The sequence below is a fragment of the Nycticebus coucang genome, chromosome 2 (assembly GCF_027406575.1).
Source record: "Nycticebus coucang isolate mNycCou1 chromosome 2, mNycCou1.pri, whole genome shotgun sequence".
Taxonomy (NCBI): Eukaryota; Metazoa; Chordata; class Mammalia; order Primates; family Lorisidae; genus Nycticebus; species Nycticebus coucang.
Genome location: NC_069781.1, coordinates 80,299,931 through 80,327,482, shown reverse-complemented (window position 1 = coordinate 80,327,482; position 27,552 = coordinate 80,299,931). Strand labels below are relative to the sequence as shown.

The window sequence follows — 27,552 nt, the reverse complement described above, 5'->3', positions numbered from 1 at the left end:
CTACTGTTGGTTTTAAGAATTTCTCCTTCTGCTTATTAATTTGTTATTTTGAGATTGTGAGAATACATGATTACTCTGTGGGACATGTATCAGAGTTTTATATACCAAAGTGGTTTTAGGTTTTGGTTTTCTTTTTTTTTTTTTTCTTTTATTCCTGGAAATTACCTTCACAATGAGGTTATATTAAAAGCCATGCAAAATGGTTTGATGGAAGACTAAGATAAATTTTTTTTTGTTTTAATTTTTATTTTATAGGAAAGAGCTGATCCTTTGTGGCACTTTAAATCCAATTAAAGATTTACATCTGGGAAAATTGGCCTTAACTAAGTTTCCAAAGAGTCCAGAAACATGGATTCACAGGTACGATTAAGTTTATAGCATAGTATTCTTAACTTAGAATTCAGAATGGCTAGAGAAAGAAACACAGCATTTGAGGTAGGCTTGCGTATTGGTTTAGAGCATGGATGCTAAAGTCACATTACTTAGTTTAAATTCAGGGGCTAGATCACTTAAGTGTTAATGGGAAATTATTTAACCTCTCTAATACTCAATTTTCTTATTTGTAAAATGAGAATAATAATTATACCATTCTCGTACCATTAATGGTTACGTTTACTTGGAATAATGCATGTAAACACTTCCACAGTGTCTAGCCTGTATTAAATAGTAAATATTTACTCTGATGCAATTGTGGAGATTGCATTTAGGTACTCAACTATAATGAGCAACTTGGATTTTTAAATGCACTCTGTTGTGTTCCTGGTAAAGATAGTGGTGATGATAGTTGTGGTTCTTAAAATTGATTTACAGAGGAAGGTAAGGGCAGCTGAAATGAGTGATATGTCGGCTGAGCTAAGGTTGCTAAAACCATAAATGCAAAGAACATTTTTAGGTTAAATGCCTACGACAGATAGCCAGAATGCACATTAAGGTCCTCAAAATCCTGGATATCTGGAATCATCTTCCTCTTAGGTCACATGTAATTACTCTTATTTGACTCTTATATAAGGTGGTATGTGTTTGTTGGTCGGCGTCAGTGGAAAAGTTACTTCGAAGTCTGTTCTCAGTTTATTAAGCCACTTTTAACTTTTCTTAAATCTTGGACATTTTTAGGATCTTATATTCATTCAAGAGTCTCAGCTGTAATCATCCCTTGGGCTAACATTTCAGGTCTGTCAGCTCCTTAACAAACCACCTAGTCACTTATATTTTCTTCAATATTATAAATTGGGCTAGTAGACCTAAAAAAGGTTTTATGAATAGGGATTTAGAAAGGGGTCATGTCAGGGGAAAGAATTATTAAATGTGTATCCATCAAATCATTGGCTTATCTATTTTATAAAGTGATATTTTGTTAAATAAAAAGTTTAGTTATTAATATAAAAATAATAAAGTTCGTTTTCTTACTCAACTTCTTAGAACTTTGGATTAGAAATTTTTAGTCTGAAAAAGTGCTTTTACATAAGGAAAATATTTGTATAAATTAAAGACATTAAAGTTAAATACTTTCTTAGTGCTTTTTATTTAAATGTATGCTAATGCGAATTTTAAATAGACCAAAGGAAAATCTGGATAAGGGCATTTTGAAACTCTTTAATGATTTAACTAATTGTATTCTATTTCTTTTCTTCCAGATTTTATGCTAGTATAGAGAAATTTGCTTAAAAAGCTGTTGAAAGCATCTTCTTGTTCGCAAACAAATGTACATAGAGTAAAGCATGCACATATAATTAACGATGTGAACTTTGATTCCTCTGATACCAAGAGTGCCAAAAAAATTGTGAACATTTTTAGAAAGGAAAAACCTGTATTAAAATTGTAATACTCAGATCGGTGCCTGTTGTCCAGTGGTTAGGGTGCCAACCACATGCATCAGGGCTGCTGGGTTCAAACCTGGTCTGGGCCTGCTAAACAACAATGACAACAACAACAACAAAAATATAGCTGGGTGTTGTGGTGGGCACCTGTAGTCCCAACTACTTGGCAGGTTGAGGCAAGAGAATTTGCTTAAGCCCAAGAGTTTGAGGTTGCTGTGAACTGTGATGCCACAGTACTCCACCACAGGCGACATAGGGATACTCTGTCTCAAAAAAAAAAAAAAAAAAAAACTGTAATACTCAAGTCACATTTGATTTGTGCAATTACAAGAGGTGCTTGATGTGAGGGGGTACCACTGCCATCACCACCACACACACAGACATACAGACCAGTTGCCTTTATATTTCCTGGCCAAATGAAGTTTTGCAGTTATCATTTTAGAACTAATGACATTTCTTTTTGACAGATTTTAAAATTTTATAAAGAACTTTTTCCTGTTTCTGTTCCCCCACCCTTTGCTTCATCTATACTGCTAAGTTTATCTTTAAAAAATGCCAAACAACATCCCCCACCTATCTTCCCAAAACTAAGCTTATGTTATTTTGCATCGTCTATGAATGGAAATTAAATTAAGAACAACAAAAACTAGTTTCCTTTCTGGTTTATATTCTTTCTTCATTCTCTTTCTTACATGCTACCTTAACAGGCGATGGGTGCTACAACAGCTAATTCAGGAAACCTCCTTGCCTTCCTTTGTAACCAAAGGAAACCTGGGAACAATTCCTGCGGAAAGGACGCTGCGGCTAATACAAGAAGAGATGGAGGTCTGTGGTGAAGCAGCAGGAAGATACCCAAGCAACTATAATGCCTGGTCCCATCGCATCTGGGTTTTACAACACTTGGCTAAGCTAGATGTCAAGGTAAGACATTATTCAATCTCTCTCTTGGGCAGGCTGCCCATCTGCAGTTAAATTCTTCTGGTTGTAGTTCATCCTCAGGAGAACTTTAAAGGAGTTGAGGAAACTAATGATCTAACAGCTCAAGAAGATCATGACAGCTGCTACCCTCAGAGAAACCCTAGCAACTAAAGAAAATGTTTACCTTTCTCACCAATACAGTTTTCGGCATACTTAAAGCTAGTGCATTGGTAGAGCAAAGGCAACTTTAACCAATCAAGGAAGACTGAGCATACCTCATAGGAGGGATTATTGAGCCTGATAGAGTTAAAATTGCTGTTTGTTGGTAGCCTTTGGTCATGTGACTTAATATGCTGAGTCACCTGGTGGTCTTTTCACACTTTTCTCTCCTGGAAGTGGGGAGGAGGACCAGAGCACACCATCTTACCCAGGTGTTTTCCAATTTGGCTGAGCTAAAATTTACCTTAGAGATTACTAAGTTCCACTCCAGGCCTACTAAATAAGAATGAGGATGGGATCTAGAGATCAGTATGTTTCACAGGCTCAGGGTATTATTTGGATGCAGACCGAGGTTGGAAATCACAGCCTAATCCTTTCAGTCTAGAAATGAGGATATGGAAGTTTGCAGAGAATTTTGATGGCTCAGACTTAGTTACATTTGCAGCACCTATTATCATAATGAGAGCCTGGTATCCCTGTGTTCCTTCTTATATATTAAAGTGCCTCAATTTTTTTTCTTATGATATCTCAGTACCATAGAAATCTAGGGTACTTGTCCAAAAAGTTTCTCAGGCTTGGGACAGTTAAAAGAGGTAAAGTTGAAGTAGCATCCCACATGGTGCTTTTAGATTAGCAGAGAAGCATTCTGTAATTTTACTTTTTCATACCATTCTTCTGACATCTTCCTTCCCAGGTTCTCTCTCCCCTCTTTGTTTTTTAGCCAGAGATTCCCTCAGGACAAATAGAGTTTTCACTTCCAGGGGATTTCAAACTAACAACTCTGAAAGAGCAGCCTCTCCCTTCCAGTTTATACAGCTGTGAGTTTTAGGAGGGATGGCCGCCTGATGGAGTAGAGAGGGCAAAGGCATACAGTCACATCAACCTGGGTTCATATTCTGGCCCTACTAGCTATGTGTGGAAAGGAACGCTTTAGGACTCTATTGCCTGCTGTAGTGCATTATTGTGAGAGTTGCTTGAGTTAATGGGTGTGAAGTCCTAGGCACCTGATAGCATCTCACTCTATTCTAGTTTCTTTCTCTGTTCTCCCATAGACAGAAAGTTTAGGTGAAATTGGCTTCCAGTTTGCTTGATCCAATTCAGCGTAATTTATTCATGAAAAAGTACTGAAACCCTGTCATTCCCAGTCACTGTCCTGTATACTGGGTGTGTCAGTAAAGACAAAGTATTCACACTTAGCAAATTGAGAACCTAATTGAGGAAGTGGACCAACAATTACAAAGCAGCATAATTTAAAATATAGTTCAGGAAGTAAATCAACAATTACAAAGCTGTGTAACACTTGAAGGAAGTGAGAAAGCTCAGAATACAGTGGGAAGGCAGAAAAATGGCTCCTCATCCAGGCTGGGCTCATTGGAAACAGCTCTCCAGCTCTTGAGTCTGGAGAAGTAAGTGCAAGTTACCTGGTGGGTTGTCAGGAAATACTGAGTGATTTAGAGCTGCCCAGCTCCACAACTTGATGAGTGTGTGGGGTTGGGAAGGGGCACGAGAATGGTTGGGCATAAAAAAAGGAAGGCAGTAAAATACGAGTTTTTTTTTTTTGTTGTTGTTGTTGTTTGTTTTTTTAAAAAAAGGAGGGCAGAGATCAGGTGAACTGAGAGGTCTCTGGAAATTTTCTTGCCATGATATGGACCATTTCAATTATAAGAATTATAATTCTCATAAAATTAGGCATGAAGGATCCAGGTGAAATTCCAGCTTACTTGAGACCATCTGATGATGTTAAAGATGACAGGTATTGAAAGCACGTTGGCTCAGCTGCCTGGGTCCTGTGTTGGGCTCACACGTTATCAGCCTCCCTTGACTGCCCTTGTGGGGCACTTCTGTCACCACTGCCACTGCACCATATTTCACTCTCTTGTTTTCACTGAAAAGTGCCAAATTTGCAAAATCTTCTTTCTATTGTTGTAAGTCATTGGGCCCAGCTAGGACAACATGTTCTACTATGCTTTGTCTATTAGAGAAGGTAATCACAATATAATGCTACCTCATGTTATTTAGAAAATTAGAAAACTGAAAATTATTTTTAAAGTGCTAGTATCCAATATTGGTAAGGATATGAAAATGAGCATTGTAAAAATTATTATAATCTTACTGATTATAAGTGTGACATGGCCGCATTTATCACACTTTTTTTTTAAAAAAGTGTTTGTCTTTAAGAGTCTGCTTCCAAGAATTCATCCTAAAGAAATAACGGGAGGGGGCGGAGACAAGATAGTTGACTTAAGCCAGCTTTCCGCAGAGGCTCAGGTCCAGAAGGAGAGTTAAAAGACAGAAATTTAGCAAGTAACCTGGTGGATTAGAGCTGCACCAAGAGAGAAGGCTAAAGAACGCACATCAACCCTGCTAAGGCGAACTGCAACCCCAAGGATACAAACAAAAGGTACAAAATCCATCAACAAGCGGACAGGAGTCCCCTCCCCCATGAGAACGGCTCGGAGTGCCCCACAAACAAATGAGCAGAGTTCAAAGGCCCTCCCACTACACTCCACGGGAGAGATCCTCTAAAAACTGGACCTACCTCCCCTACTAGGGTGCCACGACGTTTTCCTGCCAGGCATAAAACTGTATCTATTCTCTACCTGCAATTCTGAGCTCCCAGCACTCTCTTCCACTCTCCCTCTGAGGTCTGGAGGCCTGTTCCCCAGAAGTCCAGATTCTTGGGTGATTTCTCGAGGGGTGTGGACAGGGCTTAGACTGCATCTGGTCAGTGCTGATTCTGCAGAACGGGAGTGAGGAAAGAATGGTCGGCTAAGAGGGAACCACACCTGAGCGGCCGTGCCCGAAGGCGCAGAGCAGCAGCCGTTTTTGGCAACAATAGGGCTCAATCCCAGATATTCCAAAGCCATACTCCCTGTCTCTCTGGGCAACCGAGGAGGCTGGACATCCTCTCCGGTGGCAACCACCAAGGAACAGATCTGGGACGAAAACGCAGGCCCCATCAGTAAAGGGTTTGCCTGAGGTGGTACCGGCCTGGGCGGAGCATGGGGACTAGAAACGCACGCGCAGAGCCGGGAAATTCCCAGGGCAGGGCTGACACTCAGGACCACTTTACTGAGCCTAAGACACACCTGGCTCTCAGGGGAAGGTCAGCCTATAGACAAAGGAAGGCAGGAGGGTAGAAATGACAGCTAACCCGAATATAAACCTGCAGAAGCAAAGACAGGGCCTGAGGCTCAGGCTCTGGGAACTCAAAACAGCTTCTGCTACAGGGGAATTTAGCAGGGACAGAAACAAATTCCCACAAAGTTGTTCTGTTCTGCCAGTAACATCAGTCAGGCACAGGGCTGGAACTGAGTGCACACCCCCCAGTCTCCATCAAGCGCCCAAGGTTGTTAGGCATCACCTCCCCCTACTGGATAGAGGCAGAGTGCAGAGGCCTGGCTGAGCACATATAGATTTTCTTGTGATTCAGGCAGGTGCAAACCCCTGGAGTATCTGTTCACTACAGGCAACTGGGTCAGTCAATTGTGGGGCTATCAGTGACTGGGTGTGACAGAGGTGCAAGGTGGGGAAGGAGGCATCAACCTTCCCAGACTAATCTATTTGCTGGGTGGGTCCTCCTGACTTCACGGAGCACCGGAGCAAGTCATATCTGAGTTGTCACCAGACCCCTGTGATCCAGTTGCGAGAGACCTTTTAAACTTTCCCACCTGAGTCAGGTGCTGACTGAGACAATTGATTTGGACCTTTTGAACTGAGCTAATCACCCGAGGCCTATTCAAGTGTGCCCTGCGTGTGTGGTTGTAGGAAGGTTTGATTTTCCTTTTCCAATTCTTGCCTATGGGGGGCGGGGTGACTTAATTGCTGGTATTTCTCCACAGCTGAGACTTCAACCCAGAGTAACTGTTTCACTAGGTTAAGACAGAAACCAGCTGAAAACAAGACAGAAGCACTTAACCCCACCACACCAAACAGGTCCCCAGTTTCTCAGGGCATAGCACTGTACGGGTCTTCAACAAAGCTCCAGGGGAAAAAAGCAAAGGATGTAAAATAATCATGGGGAGGAATCAGCGGAAAACCTCTGGTAACATGAATAACCAGAACAGATCAACCCCCACAAGGAAAGATACGGCAGATGAACTGAAGATCCCATTCATGAACAGCTGGCCGAGATGTCAGAAATCAAATTCAGAATTTGGATTGCAAACAAGATTAATAGAATGGAGGAAAATTTGGAATTAAAGTTCGAAGGGCAATTCAAAAGTTGGAATTAGAAATTCGAGGAGAAATTCAAAAGTTGTTTCAAGAATTCAACGAATTTAAAGACAGAATTACCAAAGATTTTGACGCACTGAAGCAAGAATTTGCAGCCCTCAAAGATCTGAAAAATACAGTAGAATCCCTCAGTAACAGAGTCGACCAAGCAGAAGAAAGGATTTCTGACATTGAAGACAAAGCCTTTGAATGCTCCCAAAAACTCTCAAAGAGGAAGAGAAATGGAGAGCAAAAACGGATCATTCTCTCAGAGAGCTCTGGGATAATTCGAAGAAGGCTAATAACCGCCTCATTAGAATCCCTGAAAGTGATGAAGTGGCCTCGCAAGGAACAGAGGCCCTTCTCCATGAAATTATGAAGGAGAATTTTCCAGACATGCCAAGAGATTCTGAAATTCAGATAGCAGACAGTTTCAAAACCCCAGCATGACTCAGTCTGAATAAGACATCCCCCAGGCATATCATGATTAACTTCACTAAAGTTAATATGAAGAAAAAATTCTGAAAGCAGCCAGATGTAAGAAATCTGTTACCTACAAAGGGAAGAATATTAGAATGACTGCAGATCTTTCTGCTGAAACATTTCAAGCCACAGGAGGGTGGTCATCGACTTTTAATGTCCCAAAGCAAAATAACTTTAAAGCCCGGATCCTGTATCCAGCTAAACTGAGTTTCATTTATGATGGAGAAATGAAATACTTTAATGACATTCATATGTTGAAGAAATTTGCCGTAATGAAACCAGCTCTTCAGGATATTATCAGACCTATCCTCCATAATGACCAGCCCAATCCTCTACAACAAGAGTAAACTCACTCAGAAACTTTGATCAAACTCCAACTTCCACAGTGGCAAAAGGATTCAAAATGTCCACTGGACTTTCAAAAAACTCGATACCCAAAATTTTACCAGACTTATCAATATTCTCCATTAATGTGAACGGCTTAAACTGTCCTCTAAGGAGGCACAGGTTAGCTGACTGGATACAAAAACTCAGACCAGATATTTGCTGCATACAAGAGTCACATCTTACATTAAAAGATAAACATAGACACAGGGTGAAAGGATGGTCATCCATATTTCAGGCAAATGAAAATCAGAAAAAAGCAGGTATTGCAATTCTATTTGCAGACACAATAGGCTTTAAACCAACAAAATTAAGGAAGGATAAGAATGATCACTTCATATTTGTTAGGGTAATACTCAATATGATGAGATTTCAATTATGAATATTTATGCACCCAACGAGAATGCGCCTCAATTTATAAGAGAAACTCTAACAGTCATGAGCAACTTGATTTCCTCCAGCTCCATAATAGTCGGAGATTTAAAACTCCTTTGGCACTGTTGGATAGATCATCCAATAAGAATCTAAGCAAAGAAATTTAGATTTAAACCTAAACATCCAACATTTCAATTTAGCAAACATCTATAGAACATTTCATCCAACAAAAATGAATACACATACTTCTCATCAGCCCACAGAACATACTCCAAAATTGATCACATCTTTTAGACTCGGTCACAAGTCTAACCTCAGTTAATTTAAAGGAATAGAAATTATTCCATGCTTCTGCTCGGACCAATATGGAATAAAAGTTGAACTCAGTAACAACAGGAATCTCCATACTCATACAAAAACATGGAAGTTAAATAACCTTATGCTGAATGATAACTGGGTCAGAGATGACATTAAGAAGGAAATCGCCAAATTTTTGGAACCAAACGACAGTGAAGACACGAATTATCAGAACCTCTGGGATACCGCAAAGGCAGTCCTAAGAGGGAAATTTATAGCACTGCAAGCCTTCCTCAAGAGAACTGAAAAGAGGAAGTTAACAACTTAATGAGACATCTCAAGCTACTGGAAAAGGTAGAACATTCCAACCCCAAACCCAGTAGAAGAAAAGAAATAACCAAAATTAGAGTAGAATTAAATGAAATTGAAAACAAAGAATTAAACAACAGATCAGTAAATCAAAAAGTTGGTTTTTTGAAAAGGTCAATAAATAGATAAACCTTTGGCTAACCTAACCAGGAAAAAAAGAGTAAAATCTCTAATCTCATCAATCAGAAACAACAAAGATGAAATAACAACAGACTCTTCAGAAATTCAAAAAATCCTTAATGAATATTACAAGAAACTTTGTTCTCAGAAATATGAAAATCTGAAGGAAATTGTCCAATACTTGGAAGCACGTCACCTTCCAAGACTTAACGAGAATCAAGTGGAAATGTTGAACAGGCCAATATCAAGTTCTGAAATAGCATCAACCATACAAAATCTCCTTAGAAAGAAAAGCCTGTGACCAGATGGTTTCACGTCAGACTTCTACCTAACCTTTAAAGAGGAACTAGTACCTATATTACTCAACCTGTTCCAAAATGTAGAAAAAGAAAGAAGACTACCGAACACGTTCTATGAAGCAAACAAACATCACCCTGATCCCCAAACCAGGGAAAGACCCAACAAGAAAAGAAAATTATAGACCAATGTCACTAATGAATATAGATGCAAAAATATTCAACAAGATCCTAACAAACAGAATCCAGCAACACATCAAACAAATTATATATCATGACCAAGTCAGTTTTATCCCAGTGTCTCAAGGCTGGTTCAATATACATAAATCTATAAACATAATTCACCGCATAAACAAAAAACAAAGACCATATGATTCTCTCAATTGATGCAGAAAAAGCTTTTGATAATATCCAGCATCTCTTCATGATCAGAACATTGAAGAAAATTGGTCTAGAAGGGACATTTCTTAAACTGATAGCCGCCAACTACAGCAAACCCATAGCCAATATCATATTAAACAGAGTTAAATTGAAATCATTTTATCAGGAACCAGACAAGGCTGCCCATTGTCTCCATTGCTTTTTAACATTGTAATGGAAGTTTTAGCCACTGCAATTGGGGAAGAAAAGGCGGTCAAGGGTATCCATATAGGGTCAGAAGAGATCAAACTTTCGTTCTTCGCAGATGATATGATTGTATATCTGGAAAACAACAGGGATTCTACTGCAAAACTCTTAGAAGTGATCAGGGAATACAGTAGCATCTCAGGTTACAAAATCAACATTCATATATCGGTAGCCTTTATTTATACCAACAATAGTCAAGTTGAAAAAACAGTTAAGGACTCTGTTCCATTCACAGTAGTGCCAAAGAAGATGAAATATTTAGGAATTTATCTAACAAAGAACGTGCAAGATCTCTATAAAGAGAACTATGAAACTCTAAGAAAAGAAAAAGCTGAAAATGTTAACAAATGGAAAAACATACAATGCTCATGGCTGGGAAGAATCAACATTGTTAAAATGTCCATGCTACCCAAAGCAATATACAGTTTTAATGCAATCCCTGTTAAAGCTCCACTGTCATACTTTAAAGATCTTGAAAAAGTAATACTCATTTTATATGAAATCAGTAAAAACCTCAAATAGCCAAGACATTACTCAGAAATAAAAACAAAGCAGTAAGAGTCACGCTACCAGACCTCAGACTATACTATAAGTCGAGAGTGATCAAAACAGCATGGTACTGGCAGAAAAACAGACAAGTAGATGTCTGGAAGAGAATAGAGAACCAAGAGATGAATCCAGCTATTTACCGTTATTTGATCTTTGACAAGGCAATTAAAAACATTCAGGGGGGAAAAGATTCCCTATTTAACAAATGGTGCTGGGTGAACTGGCTGGCAACCTGTATAAGACTGAAACTGGACCCACAGCTTTCCCCATTAACTAAGATAGACTCTCACTGTATTAAAGATTTAAACTTAAGACATGAAACTATAAAAATACTAGAAGAGTGTGCAGGGAAAACCCTTGAAGAAATTGGTCTGGGCCAGTATTTTATGAGGAGGACCCCCCGGGCAATTGAAGCAGTTTCAAAAATACACTACTGGGAGCTGATCAAACTCAAAATCTTGTGCACAGCCAAGAACAAAGTAAGTAAAGCAAGCAAACAGCCCTCAGAATGGGAGAAGATATTTGCAGGTTATGTCTCCAACAAAGATTTAATAACCAGAATCCACAGAGAACTCAAAAATATAAGCAAGAAAAGAACAAGTGATCCCATTGCAGGCTGGGCAAGGGACTTGAAGAGAAACTTCTCTGAAGAAGACAAATGCACAGCCTACAGACATATGAAAAAATGCTCATCATCTTTAATCATCCAAGAAATGCAAATCAAGACTACTTTGAGATAACATCCAACTCCAGTAATTTTAGCCCATATCACAAAATCCCAAGACCAGAGATGTTGGCGTGGATGTGGAGAAAAGGGAACACGTCTACACTGCTGTTGGGAATGCAAATTAATACATTCCTTTTGGAAAGATGTTTGGAGAACACTTAGAGATCTAAAAATAGATCTGACATTCAATCCTATAATTCCTCTACTAGGTATATACCCAGAAGATCAAAAATCAGATTATAACAAAGATATTTGTACCAGAATGTTTATTGCAGCCCAATTCATAATTGCTAAGTCATGGAAAAAGCCCAAGTGCCCATCGATTCACAAATGAATTAATAAATTGTGGTATGTGTACACCATGGAATATAATGGAGCCTGAAAGAAAGATGAAGACTTTACCTCTTTCATGTTTACATGGATGGAGCTGGAACATATTCTTCTTAGTAAAGTATCTCAAGAATGGAAGAAAACGTATCCAACATACTCAGCCCTACTATGAAACTAATTTATGGCTTTCACATGAAAGCTATAACCCAGTTATAACCTAAGAATAGGGGAATGGGGAAGAGGGTCGGGAGGGAGGGGGGAGGATGGGCAGAGGAAGGGTGATTGGTGAGATTATGCCTGCGGTGCATCTTACGAAGATACAGATGAAACTTTGTAAATGTAGAATATAAATGTCTTAATAACTAAGAAAATGCCAGGAAGGCTATGTTAACCAGTGTGATGAAAATGTGTCAAATGGTCTATAAAACCAGGTGTGGTGCCCTATGATCGCATTAATGTACACAGCTATTATTTAATAAAAAAAAAAAAAAAAAAGAAAGAATGTGAGATGAAGTATGGGGTAGTGATTAAAGCCTCCACTCAGTGGTCATAAAGACCGAATTTGCTTTACTGCTAATTTGGTTTATAGCCTTGAGGAAGTTACTTAGCCTCTCCCAAACTTCAGTGTCCTCACCAATAAAATGGGAATGATGACAGTTCCTATCTCATTGAGAGATGCAAATTGAACAAGATGATACATAGAAAGTGGTTATTACAATGCACTTACTAAGTGCTCAATAAATGCTACCTATTAAATATGAAAGTTTGATATATAGAGTTTATAATAGTGGAGAAGAATGACTGTAACCCTCTAAGAGTGAGAGGATTGGTTACTCTGCAGTCTGTTTTGTTAGAATATTTTGTTACAACTGAAAATTATATTTTAGAACATTAAAGAAAAGTGTTTGCAATAGGTTAAGGATATAAAACTAAATATGGAGTAGACCTCATAATTTTTAATGTATTTATTAACACTGAATGAGACAGCAAACACTTTGAAGTGTTTGAAACAGTGCTTGTCACACAGTTAAGTGCTCAGCACATATTTAACACAGTGTTAGAGGTATTTTTTTTATAAGGAGTATATATGAGTTTTCTAGTCAGGAAAAAAGGGATAGAGAATAAAGAATGGTTGGTAGTGCTATTGGGGTGGAATTGTAAGACTTTTAGTTTTCAATTTTATGTTCCCTATGATGTTTGCATGTTTAAATGAATATATATTTAAGTACATTTCAAAATACTCTTAATTTTGACAGTAGGTGGGAGGAAACTCTACACAGTTACGTAGAGTTTATTACTACTAGCAAATTAAAAGGTGATATTGTGGGCACGTGTGGGGGCACATGCCTGTGATCACAGCACTTTGGGAGCCCAAGGCAGGAAGATTGCTCGAGGGTAAGAGTTGGAGGCTCTCCTGGGCAACATAGTGAGACCCTGCCTCTACAAAAAATGAAATATCAGCCGGGCATGGTTGCACATGCCTGTAGCCCCAGCTATTGAGGAGGCTGATGTAAGAGAATTATTTGAGCCCAGGATTTTGAAGTTACAGTGAACTATGATGGAGCCGCTGCACTCTAAACTAGGCGACAGAAGGAGACCTTATTTCTAAAAAAAAAAAAATTTTAAGTTGATGTGGTATGTCACCTGAAAAGGTACATAGAGCTATTTCTTCAAAAAGGATATGCAAATGGCCAGTAAGGATGTGAAGAGATATTCAGTTATCATTACCGTTAGGGAAATGTAAATTAAGACCACAGTGAGTAAGATAGTCCTAACAATTGTGAAGTACTTGTTAAAATAAACACAGGGAGTACAAGTCTTGATAAGGGAGGATATAGAGAAATTAGAACCCTTATGTATGTCTGCTAGGAATGTAAAATGGTAAACTACTATGGAAAATAGTTGGGCATTTCCTCAAAAAATTAAACATAAGATTTCCATATATGGGAAAAAATTGTATTCTTAAATGAATTGCCATATATGACATTTCGTACCAAAGCTTTATAAAAGACCTTTATAGCCAAATTATTCATAATAGCCAACAAAAAGAGTAACACCCCAAATGTTTATCATCTGAGAAATAGAAAACAAAACGTGACATATCCATAAACTGGAAGATTGGCCATAGAAAGCAAATGGAGCTCTGACACATGCTGTGATGTGCATGAACCCTGAAAACAGTGCACTGATTGAAAGAAGGCCACATGTTATATGGTTCCATCGATAAAACACGTTCAGAATAGACATAGCAGATTAGCAGATACCAGAAGCTGGGGAGAAGAGGGTAAAGACTGACTTACAAATAAGAATGGGAATTTTGAGGGGAATATGAGTGCTTAAAATGAGATAATGGCGATGGCTGAACAACTCTGTAAATACACTAAAAACTACTAATTTATTTTTCTTTTTTTTTTTTTACTTTTTCTTTTTTATTGTTGGGGATTCATTGAGGGTACAATAAGCCAGGTTACACTGATTGCAATTGTTAGGTAAAGTCCCTCTTGCAATCATGTCTTGCCCCCATAAAGTGTGACACACACCAAGGCCCCACTCACCTCCCTCCTTCCCTCTTTCTGTTTCCCCCCCATAACCATAATTGTCACTAATTGTCCTCATATCAAAATTGAGTACATAGGATTCATGCTTCTCCATTCTTGTGATGCTTTACTAAGAATAATGTCTTCCACGTCCATCCAGGTTAATACGAAGGATGTAAAGTCTCCATTTTTTTTAATGGCTGAATAGTATTCCATGGTATACATATACCACAGCTTGTTAATCCATTCCTGGGTTGGTGGGCATTTAGGCTGTTTCCACATTTTGGCGATTGTAAATTGAGCTGCAATAAACAGTCTAGTACAAGTGTCCTTATGATAAAAGGATTTCTTTCCTTCTGGGTAGATGCCCAGTAATGGGATTGCAGGATCAAATGGGAGGTCTAGCTTGAGTGCTTTGAGGTTTCTCCATACTTCCTTCCAGAAAGGTTGTACTAGTTTGCAGTCCCACCAGCAGTGTAAAAGTGTTCCCTTCTCTCCACATCCACGCCAGCATCTGCAGTTTTGAGATTTTGTGATGTGGGCCATTCTCACTGGGGTTAGATGATATCTCAGGGTTGTTTTGATTTGCATTTCTCTAATATATAGAGATGATGAACATTTTTTTATGTGTTTGTTAGCCATTCGTCTGTAGTCTTTAGAGAAAGTTCTATTCATGTCTCTTTCCCATTGATATAAGGGATTGTTGGCTTTTTTCATGTTGATTAATTCGAGTTCTCTATAGATCCTAGTTATCAAGCTTTTGTCTGATTGAAAATATGCAAATATCCTTTCCCATTGTGTAGGTTGTCTCTTTGCTTTGGTTATTATCTCCTTAGCTGTACAGAAGCTTTTCAGTTTAATGAAGTCCCATTTGTTTATTTTTGTTGTTGCGATTGCCATGGCAGTCTTCTTCATGAAGTCTTTCCCCAGGCCAATATCTTCCAGTGTTTTTCCTATGCTTTCTTGGAGGATTTTTATTGTTTCATACCTTAAGTTTAGGTCCTTTATCCATCTTGAATCAATTTTTGTGAGTGGGGAAAGGTGTGGGTCCAGTTTCAGTCTTTTACATGTAGACATCCAGTTCTCCCAACACCATTTATTGAATAGGGAGTCTTTCCCCCAAGGTATGTTCTTGTTTGGTTTATCAAAGATTAGGTGGTTGTAAAATGTTAGTTTCATTTCTTAGTTTTCAATTCGATTCCAAGTGTCTATGTCTCTGTTTTTCTGCCAGTACCATGCTGTCTTGAGCACTATGGCTTTGTAGTACAGACTAAAATCTGGTATGCTGATGCCCCCAGCTTTATTTTTGTTACAGAGAACTGCCTTAGCTATACGGGGTTTTTTTCCGGTTCCATACAAAACGCAGAATCCTTTTTTCCAAATCTTGAAAGTACGATGTTGGTATTTTGATAGGAATGGCATTGAACAGGTAGATTGCTTTGGGAAGTATAGACATTTTAACAATGTTGATTCTTCCCATCCATGAGCATGGTATGTTCTTCCATTTGTTAATATCCTCTGCTATTTCCTTTCTGAGGATTTCATAGTTTTCTTTATAGAGGTCCTTCACCTCCTTCGTTAGGTATATTCCTAGGTATTTCATTTTCTTTGAGACTATGGTGAAGGGAGTTGTGTCCTTAATTAGCTTCTCATCTTGACTGTTATTAGTGTACACAAAGGCTACTGACTTGTGGACATTGATTTTATATCCTGAAACATTACTGTATTTTTTGATGACTTCTAGGAGTCTTGTGGTTGAGTCTTTGGGGTTCTCTAAGTATAAGATCATGTCGTCAGCAAAGAGGGAGAGTTTGACCTCCTCTGCTCCCATTTGGATTCCCTTTATTTCCTTGTCTTGCCTAATTGTATTGGCTAGAACTTCCAGCACTACGTTGAATAGTAAAGGTGACAGAGGACAACCTTGTCTGGTTCCAGTTCTAAGAGGAAAAGCTTTCAGTTTTACTCCATTCAGTAAAATATTGGCTGTGGGTTTGTCATAGATAGCTTCAATCAGTTTTAGAAATGTGCCACCTATGCCTATACTCTTCAGTGTTCTAATTAGAAAAGGATGCTGGATTTTATCAAATGCTTTTTGTGCATCTATTGAGAGGATCATGTGATCTTTATTTTTGCCTCTGTTAATATGGTGGATAACATTTATAGACTTGCGTATGTTAAACCAGCCTTGCATCCCTGGGATGAAGCCTACTTGATCATGATGAATGACTTTTTTGATGATAAGCTGTAATCTATTGGCTAGGATTTTGTTGAGAATTTTTGCGTCTATATTCATGAGTGAGATTGGTCTGAAATTCTCCTTTTTGTTTGGGTCTTTTCCTGGTTTTGGTATCAGGGTGATGTTTGCTTCATAGAATGTGTTGGGGAAGATTCCTTCTTCCTCAATTTTTTGGAATAATTTCTGCAGTACAGGAATAAGCTCTTCCTTGAAGCTTTGATAGAATTCTGGAGTGAAGCCATCTGGACCAGGGCATTTTTTGGTTGGGAGATTTTTTATTGTTTCTTTGATCTCAGTGCTTGAAATTGGTCTGTTCAGGAGGTCTATTTCTTCCTGGCTGAATCTAGGGAGAGGGTGTGATTCCAAATATTTATCCATTTCCTTCACATTGTCAAATTTCTGGGCATAGAGTTTCTGGTAGTATTCAGAGATGATCTCTTGTATCTCTGTGGGATCAGTTGTTATTTCCCCTTTATCATTTCTGATTGAGGTTACTAGAGATTTCGCTTTTCTATTTCTAGTTAGTCTGGCCAATGGTTTATCTATTTTATTTATTTTTTCAAAAAACCAACTCCTTGTTTCATTAATTTTCTGAATGATTCTTTTGTTTTCAATTTCATTGATCTCTGATTTGATTTTGGATATTTCTTTTCTTCTACTGAGTTTAGGCTTAGATTGTTCTTCTTTTTCCAATTCCATAAGATCTCTTGTGAGATTGTTGATGCGCTCTCTTTTCTGTTTTTCAAATGTAGGCATCTAAAGCGATGTATTTTCCTCTCAAAACTGCTTTTGCAGTATCCCACAGGTTTTGGTAGCTTGTGTCTTCATTGTTGTTATGCTCAAGGAAGTTAATGATTTCCTGTTTTATTTCTTCCTTCACCCATCTGTTATTCAACAGAAGATTGTTTAGTTTCCATGCCTTTGGGTGGGGTCGAGCATTTTTGTTAGAGTTGAGTTCCACCTATAGTGCCTTATGGTCTGAGAAGATAAAAGGTAAAATTTCAATTCTTTTGATTCTGTTGATATTTGTTTTGTGTCCCAGGATATGATCAATTTTGGAGAATGTTCCATGGGGTGATGAGAAGAATGTATATTCTTTATCTTTGGGATGGAGTGTTCTATATGCGTCTATCAAGCACCGTTGTTCTAGGGTCTCATTTAAGTCTCTTATATCCTTGTTTAATTTCTGTTTAGAGGATCTGTCCAGATCTGTAAGAGTAGTGTTAAGGTCCCCTGTTATTATGGTATTATCAGATATATTGCTCAGACTGAGTAAGGTCTGTTTCAAGAATCTGGGAGCATTTAAATTGGGTGCATAGATATTTAGAATTGAAATGTCTTCTTGTTGTAGTTTTCCCTTGACCAATATAAAGTGACCATCTTTGTCTTTTTTTGACTTTAGTTGCTTTAAATCCACATGTATCTGAAAATAAGATTGCAACTCCTCTTTTCTTCTGAATGCCATTTGCCTGAAAAATTGTCTTCCAACCCTTGACTGGGACCTTTAATTTGTCTTTGAAGCCAGGTGTGTTTCTTGCAGACAGCAAATGGATGGCTTGTGTTTTTTAATCCAGTCAACCAATCTGTGTCTCTTCAGTGGGGAATTCAAGCCATTAACATTTATTGAGATAATTGATAAGTGTGGTAGTATTCTATTCGTCTTATTTTGTGAGAGTCCATTGCTTAGTTTTATCTTTTGCATCAGTATGGGGGTTAGGTTCTGTCCTTTAATTTCTGAGTTCTTACTTTGCTGCTGATCCATTGTGGTGGTCAGTGTGAAGAACAGGTTGAAGTATTTCCTGTAGAGCTGGTCTTGTTGTGGCGAATTTCCTCAATGTTTGTATATCTGTAAATGATTTGATTTCTCCGTCAATTTTGAATCTTATGTTAGCAGGGTACAGAATTCTGGGCTGGAAATTGTTCTGTTTAAGTAGATTAAAGGTGGATGACCATTGTCTTCTTGCTTGGAAAGTTTTATTACAGAAGTCTGCGGTCAATCTGATGGATTTGCCCCTGTAGGTCAACTGGCGCTTACTCCTGGCAGCTTGCAGAATCTTTTCTTTTGTCTTGACTTTGGACAGGTTCATCCCAATGTGTCTTGGAGAAGCTGGGTTAGAGTTGAGGCGACCTAGGGTCTGATTTCCCTCTGAAAGCAGTGTGTCAGAATCTTTGGTGATATTTGGGAAATTTTCTTTTATAATATTCTCTAGTATGACTTCCATTCCTCTGGGGCATTCTTCTTCCCCTTCTGGAATTCCTATAACTCGTATGTTGGAACGCTTCATAAAGTCCCATAATTCTGACTGTGAACGTTCTGCTTTCTCTCTCTAATTTTCTGCCTCTTTTACTATCTGAGTTATCTCAAAAACTTTGTCTTCTACCTCTGAAATTCTTTCTTCTGCATGGTCTAACCTGTTGCTGATACTTTCTTTTGCATCTTTAAGTTCCCTGATTGACTGTTTCATTTCCTTCAGCTCTGCTATATCCTTTTTATATTCTTCATATCGTTCATCTCTGATTTGATTCTGTTTTTGGATTTCCTTTTGGTTATTTTCCACTTTATTAGCAGTTTCCTTCATTGTTTCCATCATTTCTTTCATTGTTTTCAACATGTGTATTCTAAATTCCCTTTCTGTCATTCCTAACATTTCTGTATAGGTGGAATCCTCTGCAGTAGCTACCTCCTGGTCCCTTGGCGGGGTTGTCTTGGACTGGTTCTTCATGTTGCCTGGAGTTTTCTGCTGATTCTTCCTCATGGGTGATTTCTTTTATCTGTTTCCTTGCCCTAATTTTCCTTTCACTTCCTCTTGCTCTTTACCAGAAGGGTGAGAAGGTTGAAGAGCAAAAAAGGGATGAAAGAAAGGAGGACCGAGTGATAAGAAGAAAAAAAAAGAAAAATAGAGGAAGGAGATGGGGTGGGTAAAAGTAATATTAACAAAAAGAAGAGAGGCACAGAAAGAGGGAGACAGAGCAATATAGGTATACAGTAGGGTACTTTGATACAACCTTAAAAAAAAAAAACCACCTTCTGTGGCTACCCAGTGGGGTGGTTCCCTTGAGGTCAGCAGCTCTTTTTCAACCTGATCAGACACAGTACCCCACCTCCACCAAGTAGAGAGGAAAGACAAAAATGCTATAAATCAAGCCAAAACAAGCCTACAGAAAACTTTACGGGATAAAATTGGCTGGAAAAACCAAATAATAGCAGTAGAAACACTAACAAAAAGGAAGTTCTAATTATTGAAATAGGCAGCAATGGGAAATTATAATTAAACTAGAAAAATTGAGAAAGAAAAAGGATCTGTATGGAAAAGGTTGAACTTAAAAAACAGAACAACAATCCACAACATCAAAATAAACAAAAAAAACAACCAAACCAAAAAAAAAAAAAAAAACACAACCAAAAACAAAGCAGTATGTATATGCTATTGAATATTGTCTGGGCAACACGTGGTCTTCTGTGGTATGAGATGTTAATCACAGTTGTGATACGACTGGAGGCTGCTAGTTTCTCAAAGCCCAGCAGGTAGACACCCTAAATCTCTCTTGAGCCCACTTAAAAGGCAGTTTGAACTTGTTCAGTTACTGAGCAGTAGCTTTCTCAGGGAAGTGTTTGTCGCTGCAATCACTGCTGAAGTGGCTATCCACTTACCCTGTGTGTCAAAAGTGGTCTCCCATCTGCCCCCGAGGGTTAGGGCTGCAAGGCAGCTCAGACCCTGCCCTTAGGCTACTTGGTCGCTGGGTTAGCAGCTCCCACCCAATTCCAGCTCTGGGACCCTGAGGGTGGAGCTTGCCAGGGCAGATCGCTCACAGTGTCTGCCTGTGACCCAGAGCCAAACACTATTAGCTCCGTCTGGCTCAGCAGCTCAGACTGGGGCCCTAGACAAAGGCCAAAGTTCTCCGCACTCCCGCTCAGGCTCTCCCCAAGGCATTTCAGCTGAGTGCCAAGTCCAAAGACACCAAAACAGTTCACAGGTAAGGCCTTTCTGGTTTGCAGTCTCGCTGCTACTGAACTTACAGTTGCGGGCGGGTTTAGACGGATTGAACACACGCGATCACTTGCCAGTTTTCTACTGTTTTAGTCCTCCTCTTGGGGTCCAGAAGTCTCTCGCTGACTCCCTGTGTCCTCTCAGGGGTGATGATAGGCAGATCCCACCAGCCAGAGATGCCTGGAGTCCTATATCCCCAGACTCTCGGTGCCCAGATGCAAGGAAGCTGTTACTCGGCTGCCATCTTGCTCCGCCCTCTACTAATTTATTTTTCTACTTCAAAAATTTCTTTTAAAATTCATTAGAAAGAATAAAGCTTTAAGAAATTGTTGGGGAAAAGGAAAAACAGGGAACATGTACATATATGGTTAGATATTTAAATGTCTATTAAGAGTAATGAAAATAGTCTCAGTAATGGAAGAGAATATAAAGCTCAAAAACAAATCCCAATACATAAATAATATGTACAGATTTCATTAATGATGAATATGGCATTTCACTTTGTAACCCTCAGTAGAGTACCATGGCGTGACAGCTCATAGCAACTTCAAACTCTTGGGCTCAAGTGGTTCTCTTGCTTCAGCCTCCGAAGTAGCTGGGACTATAGGCTCCCACCACAGTGCCCCGCTATTTTTTAGAGATAGGGTCTTGCTCTGGCTCTACCCGCCTCAGCCTCTCAGAGTACTAGGATTATAGGAATACTATTTTAATATATAAAGATCTCGTTATAAACCCATGAGGAGAAGGAGAAAGACTATCACAAGTAGTAAAGTAGGCAATTCATAAAAGTAGGTAATTAGGCAAAAATAGGCAATTCATAAATGAAAAAAACAAAGGAAAAACAATCACAAGAAAAAATATTTAGCCTTGATGATGATTAACAAAGTGTAAATTAAACTAAAATGTGATTTTCTACTTAATGCATTAGTGAAAATTAAAGTATTTATTAGGAATTTAGGAAATAGGCATTAATATGTACTTCCAACAGGATTATAAATAACACTGCCTTTGTGAAGGGCACTTTGGCAAAATACATCAAGAACCTTATGTTTTTTCTGTTTCAACAAGTATCTTTCTAGAAATTTCTCCTAAATAAATAGATAACACACAGGTTTTTATATATAAGTGTTCAGCATACAAGAGTAGAAATAAATAGGGGAATGGTTAACTTATAATCCTGAGGATGAAATTACATAAATACATAAATTACATAAAATAAATACATAATACATAAAATACATAAATACTGCCATAGGAATTTAATGCCATAGGAATATGTTTATAATTTAAGTGGAATAAAATCAGTACAAAAGAGTATCCCAAAGGGGAGAGGGAAGGAAAGGGAGGGGGGAGCATGAGTGGAAGGAGAGTAATTGGGGGACACACCTTTGGTGCATCTTACAAGGGTACATGTGAAATTTACTAGGTGTAGAATATAAATGTCTTAACACAGTAACTAAGAAAATAGCCATGAAGGCTATGTTAACCAGTTTGATAAAAACATTTCAAATTGTATAGAAAACCAGCACATTGTACCCCATGATTGCATTAATGTTCACAGCTATTATTTAATTAAAAATAAATAAATAAATAAACTCTGCTCATATGCATGTACAGAAAAAAATCTGAAGAGTGGTTTTATGCCAGAATGTTAAAAGAGTGATGATCTCTGGCCAATGGGATCATGGGGATTTTTATTCGTTTTTTTACATTGTTCTATATTATTGGAGTCTTCTATAATGATCTTTTTTTTATCATTTTGTTGTCACTTTAACAAAATGAGAACAAAAATCAAATTTGTAAGACTTGTGCCATGTACATTTTTAGTGGTCTTTTATTTTCAATCTGTTATTTATTCCTCTGTTTTGTAGCCCTGCTTGTTTAGTTTTCTTTCTTGTATTTTATTCATTCACTTGTCCATTTTGATGTGGAAGTCGGAAAAGAATAAGGAAATTTAAGGAATATCATGTAAAGGTCATTCAGTCAGTACCTTAATTTAAGCTGTGTATCTTTAATTTTCTATCTTCATCATCATCATCAGAGACAAGGTCTCACTCTGTCACCCAGACTGGAGTGCAGTAGCCTGAGGGTAGGTAGCTCACTGTAACCTCCACTTCCTGGGCTCAAGCAATCCTCTTTCCTTAGCCTCCTAAAGTGCTGAGATTATAGGCGTGAACCACCATGCTCAGCCTAAGTTGATTACATAAAATAATTGCTGTCTTTCTTTCAATCATTGGCTTTATTCGTATACCTTTTTATTTTAATAAGAAAATGTCCTAGATTCCTTTTAAAGTTTCTTCTTTGGTTTAATATGCATGTTTAAGGAGAAGAATGTAGTGGATTTTTCTCTAAAAATGTCTAGGAATTTTTTTAAGGCATTAATTAAATTGATTTTGTTGAAAACTTTTAGTATTCGTAAAATTAAACAATAAATCACAGGTTTTGTACATAGATATATCCCATAAGAAATAATCTAAAGGTTTTTCATATTATGTAAGTTCATTTTTATCAAGCAGAGCCCTTTTTTCAGTCCACATTAAGAAGCCATACTACCGATAAAAAGCTGCTTTATAATAACCTAAATGTCCTGCAAGTAAATTCTTCAAAGATATAATAATGTTAATATCATTAATTTTTTTCCAGGTAGAAGTTTTATCTAGTGCTTTAATATTGCTCCCCTTTTAAAATCAAATAAATGATCTTATTTTTCATTACTCAAAAACTGAATGGCTACAGCTTCTTTAATAAATTTGAATAAACTCACTGGAACATAAGGGAGATATTTAAAGTATTTCACTGGTATAACCTGGCCATCCTGGCTGGAACAAATGTTATTCCTTTGTACCAGTCACCTCATTTGTTAAATTGCTTATTCATCTATTCATGAAATATTTGTGTATCTACTCTGATGCCAGTGGGTATAGGGGATTGAACCATCAATTAGGAATAAATATCTTAGGTACTTGAGTTTAATGAGAATGAACAGATGCACAGAAAATTGTTTAATATATATGGTAGAACACACAAGTATGTTGGAGGTTCAGAACAGGGAAAGATTTTTCTACAGAAGTAAAGAGATGTAAGAAGTGGCATTTGCTTGGAACCCTTAACAAGCCTATAAGGGTGTCATTTGGCATTATACTGCCTGTATTGTTCACTGTTTACAAGTGTGTCTTTTTTTCCTTAGCTGTCTGAAAATCTTCTGGTGGAATGTGGTAGGCCCTCAATATACCCTCTACTGATCAAAACTGATTAACATTTGCTACCTGTCAAAGACACTGCCAGATATTTTTTTTCGTAAATGCTGCTTTTAAAAATAATTTCATTTAAATTTTTTTGGTTTATAGGATTTGTAGTACAAAGATTTAAACGATTTATTGCCGAACTTCTGTTAAAAAACCCATTTATTATTGGTGGTAAGTGAGTTTGAGATGAATGGTGAAAGTCATGAGCTCTTGAAAAATCCTCTTGTTCACACATCATGTTTTTGTGCTAACTCCTTAGAATTAAGTAGTTAAAAAGACAGACGTGGTTAGTAGTATAAGCAAGACCATTGAAAAAAAGAAAAAGACAGACATGGTCTCTGCCCTTGTGAAACTTAACAGTGACAAAGAAATAATTTCACTGAGTCTTTTGTTGACCAGGTAATAAGTTAGATGTTTGTTGACCAGGTAATAAGTTAGATGTTATACATATTTGTTAAATGTAAAAGAAAGCTTACATCAAAGTAACATCTGAATGTATAGTTTTCCTTTTACAAAAGAATTTCTTGTAAATGAACACCCTAATGTTCATCATTATTTTAGAATTTTAATTTTCTACGCCTATACCAGAGAAAGAATGAAAAGTCCTCAATTCTATTTTTTTTGTTTTTAACTGTCACTATATGAGGGAAAGGGTAAAGTAGCATGTATTAAGCATCTACTGAGTAACAACACATTATATACAAAATAATGGTAAGGATGTTATTGTCAACGAAACAAGGAACAATCCAAGGAGAAATCCCAGGATTAGTGGAAAAAGAAAAAATTTGGGTTATTCTCTTCTCACTACCTTTTTTCTTCCTACAAGATTCTTCTTGATGAACTGTCTTCTACTAAACATTGGGCATCGATGCACGTTTCAGACCACAGTGGATTTCACTACCGCCAGTTTTTGTTAAAATCTTTGATTAGCCAAACTGTGATAGACAGTTCTGTATTGGAGCAAAACCCTTTGAGAAGTGAACCAGCCCTACTTCTTCCAAAAGATGAAGAAGCGGCAGTTTCAACAGAGGAACCAAGGATAAATCTTCCTCATCTTCTAGAAGAAGAAGTTGAATTCAGCACTGATCTTATTGATTCCTACCCAGGACATGAAACCCTTTGGTGTCATAGGTAAGAGAATGAAAAATCCATTTTCCCTTCTGCATGTCCTTATCAGAGCTATAGGAGGAGTTACACCTAATTCTTGCCTATTTGAATAAACATAGTCATTTGATCGTAGTTAAAGTTAAAGGGTTTATGTTAACCATATCATTGTCATCATCGTCACCATCAGCAGTGTGAGATTGCTCTTACACATTTTTGCCTGTTGAATACCACAATCCTAAGCTGTTGAGTACCACTATCTAGTTTAGGATAGTGGTATTCAACCATGACTGTGCAAAAGAATAATGTGTTACATTCAAAATAAAACAAAAACAAGGAAAATAAGATAGTAACACAAGTTTCCAGGCTTCCTTCTTGGAAATCCTTTTATTTAATATATCTAAGATAAAGCATTGCCTTGTTTTCTACAAAAAAAAAAAAAAAAACACAAAAAACCTTCTTAACACCTGATTTTGGTGCACAGTAGGGATTGAGTCTATTGAGAAGACCTGGAGAATAAGGTAAGCTTCACCATTTTTCAGATCCTGATAAACTGCAAATTAACTTATTTTTAGGTAGACTTTCTTGATGCTTTTTTATTATCTGAAGTGTAAGAGAATTTCTCTTGGGAGCAGAGAAAGACTGGTAGGGAGGAGTAGAAGTTTGTAAACCATCTATTAACCTGAGTTTTGAGTACATTTGATAGTAAAGTACATTTCACATTGGAATGAAGTCCAGGTATGTGAACCTCTTCCTTCATTTGTTTTAGCTCTTCCTTTATTTGGAGACGTCTCTAATTTTCTACTTTTTGGGATTCTATTTTTAGACAAAAGACTTGCCTCTGCCAGGCAGGAGATAGTCATTTTTTTTGAATTTGTATATTTCTGAAAAACTATTGAGGTGTCCCCCTTTCTCTGTTCCAGTCTTTCTTGTAATATATTGGAGGGAACCTGATTAGTTGCCATCCTGTGCTAAATAAAATCAGAATACAATCTTTCTTTTCTTCATAAGTAGATAATTCTCTTTTTCTGTTAAAACCAAAGTATTCTTATTTCACATTTTCAAGAGAGAAGATAGATCCTAACTTGAAGGTTATTTTGTTGTTACAGAATTTCATTGCTTCTATAGCTCGAAGATATTATGGGTTCAGTTCCAGACTCTCACAATTAAGAGAGTCACATGAATTTTTTGGTTTCCAAGTGCATATGAAAGTTATGTTTACACTATTGTAGACTATTAAGTGTGCAATACCATGATGCCTAAAAAAGAGTATACTTATAATTTAAAAGGTACTTCATTAATAAGAAATGCTAACAATTCTCTGAGCCATTAGTGAATTGATCTTTTTGCTCAGGAGAGTCTTGATGTTGGTTGCTGCTGACTGATCAGAGCAGTGGTTGCTAAAGATTGGGGTGGCTGTGGAAATTTCTTAAAATAAGACAGCAATGCAGTTTGCCTCCTCGATAAACTCTTCCTTTCATGAAAGAGTTCTCTGTAGCATACAATGTTGTTTGGTAGCATTTTATACATTTTATTCTTTCAAAATTGGAGTCAGTCCTGTCAAATCCTGCCAGATAAATTAAGTTTATCTAATATTCTAAATCCTTTGTTGTCATTTGAACAGTATTCATAGCATCTTCACCAAAAGCAGATTCCATTTCATTCATAAAAATAATTCCTCATCCTTTCAAGTTTTATTGTGAGATTACACCAGTTCAGTCACATCTTCAGGTTCCACTTATACGTCTGTTGCTTTTTCCAACACATTAAATGTGATTTCCTCCACTGAAGTCTGGAACTCCTTGAAGTTATCTATGAGAATTATAATCACCTTCTTCCAAACTACTGTTCACATTGATATTTGGACCTCCCCCCACTAATGTTTTTAATGGTGAATCCTTTGCAGAAGTTTTTCAGTTTACTTTGTCCAGTACTTCAAAGTAATCACTGTTGTTGGCAGCTATAGCTTTATGAAATGTATTTTTTTAAATAATAAGACTTGAAAAGTCTAAGTTCTTCCTTGATTCATGGGCTGTAAAATAGTTGTCATAGTAGAAGGCATGAAAGCAACATTAATCTTACATGTATCTGTCAGAGCTCTCTAGTGATCAGCTTTATTACAGTTATTAGTAATATTTTGAAAGGAATTATTTTCTAAGCAATTGCTCTCAACAGTGGGCTTAAACTGTTCAGTAAACAGATGAGCTATCAACAGCTGTCCTTTCATCTTGGCTTTGTTCTACTCATAGAGCATAGGCAGAGTAGAATAATTCTTAAGGGACCTAGGATTATTGGAATGGTATATGAGCATTGGCTTTAACTTAAAATCACCAAATGCAGTAGCCACTACCTACCAATAAGTTGGTCTGTCCTTTGAAGCTTTGAAGCCAGGCATTGACTTTTCTCTAGTTATCTTCTTCCAATAGAAGACCATTTCACCTACATTAAAACTCTAGAGTCTAGTGTAGCTACCTTTATCATATGTCTTAGATCATCTGGATAACTTGCTACAAGTTGTACATCAGCACTTGTTGCTTTACTCTGCACTTTTGTTATAAAGATGGCATCTTTCCTTAAACCTCATAACCAACCTCTGCTAGTTTTATACTCTTCTTTTTCAGCCTTCTCACCTTTCTCAGGCTTTATAGAATTGAAGAGCACAAGGGCCTTGGTCTCGTTAAACAGAATGTTATGGCTGGATGATCTTCTTTCCAG

The 27,552-nt window shown here is 37.5% G+C and overlaps 1 protein-coding gene across 4 annotated transcripts in view; it reads left to right on the top strand.

The window, feature by feature from the left end:
- Nucleotides 1-27,552, top strand: part of PTAR1 (protein prenyltransferase alpha subunit repeat containing 1) — a 73,981-nt gene that overhangs the window by 28,875 nt on the left and 17,554 nt on the right. For 3 of the 4 annotated variants that reach the window (XM_053574737.1, XM_053574745.1, XM_053574754.1), the window contains exons 4-6: nucleotides 256-360; nucleotides 2,525-2,738; nucleotides 24,560-24,864. In XM_053574737.1, coding sequence (XP_053430712.1) covers nucleotides 256-360; nucleotides 2,525-2,738; nucleotides 24,560-24,864 — 624 coding nt within the window. The remainder of the gene's footprint in view (nucleotides 1-255; nucleotides 361-2,524; nucleotides 2,739-24,559; nucleotides 24,865-27,552) is intronic. The other variant, XM_053574756.1, reaches the window with a different exon arrangement.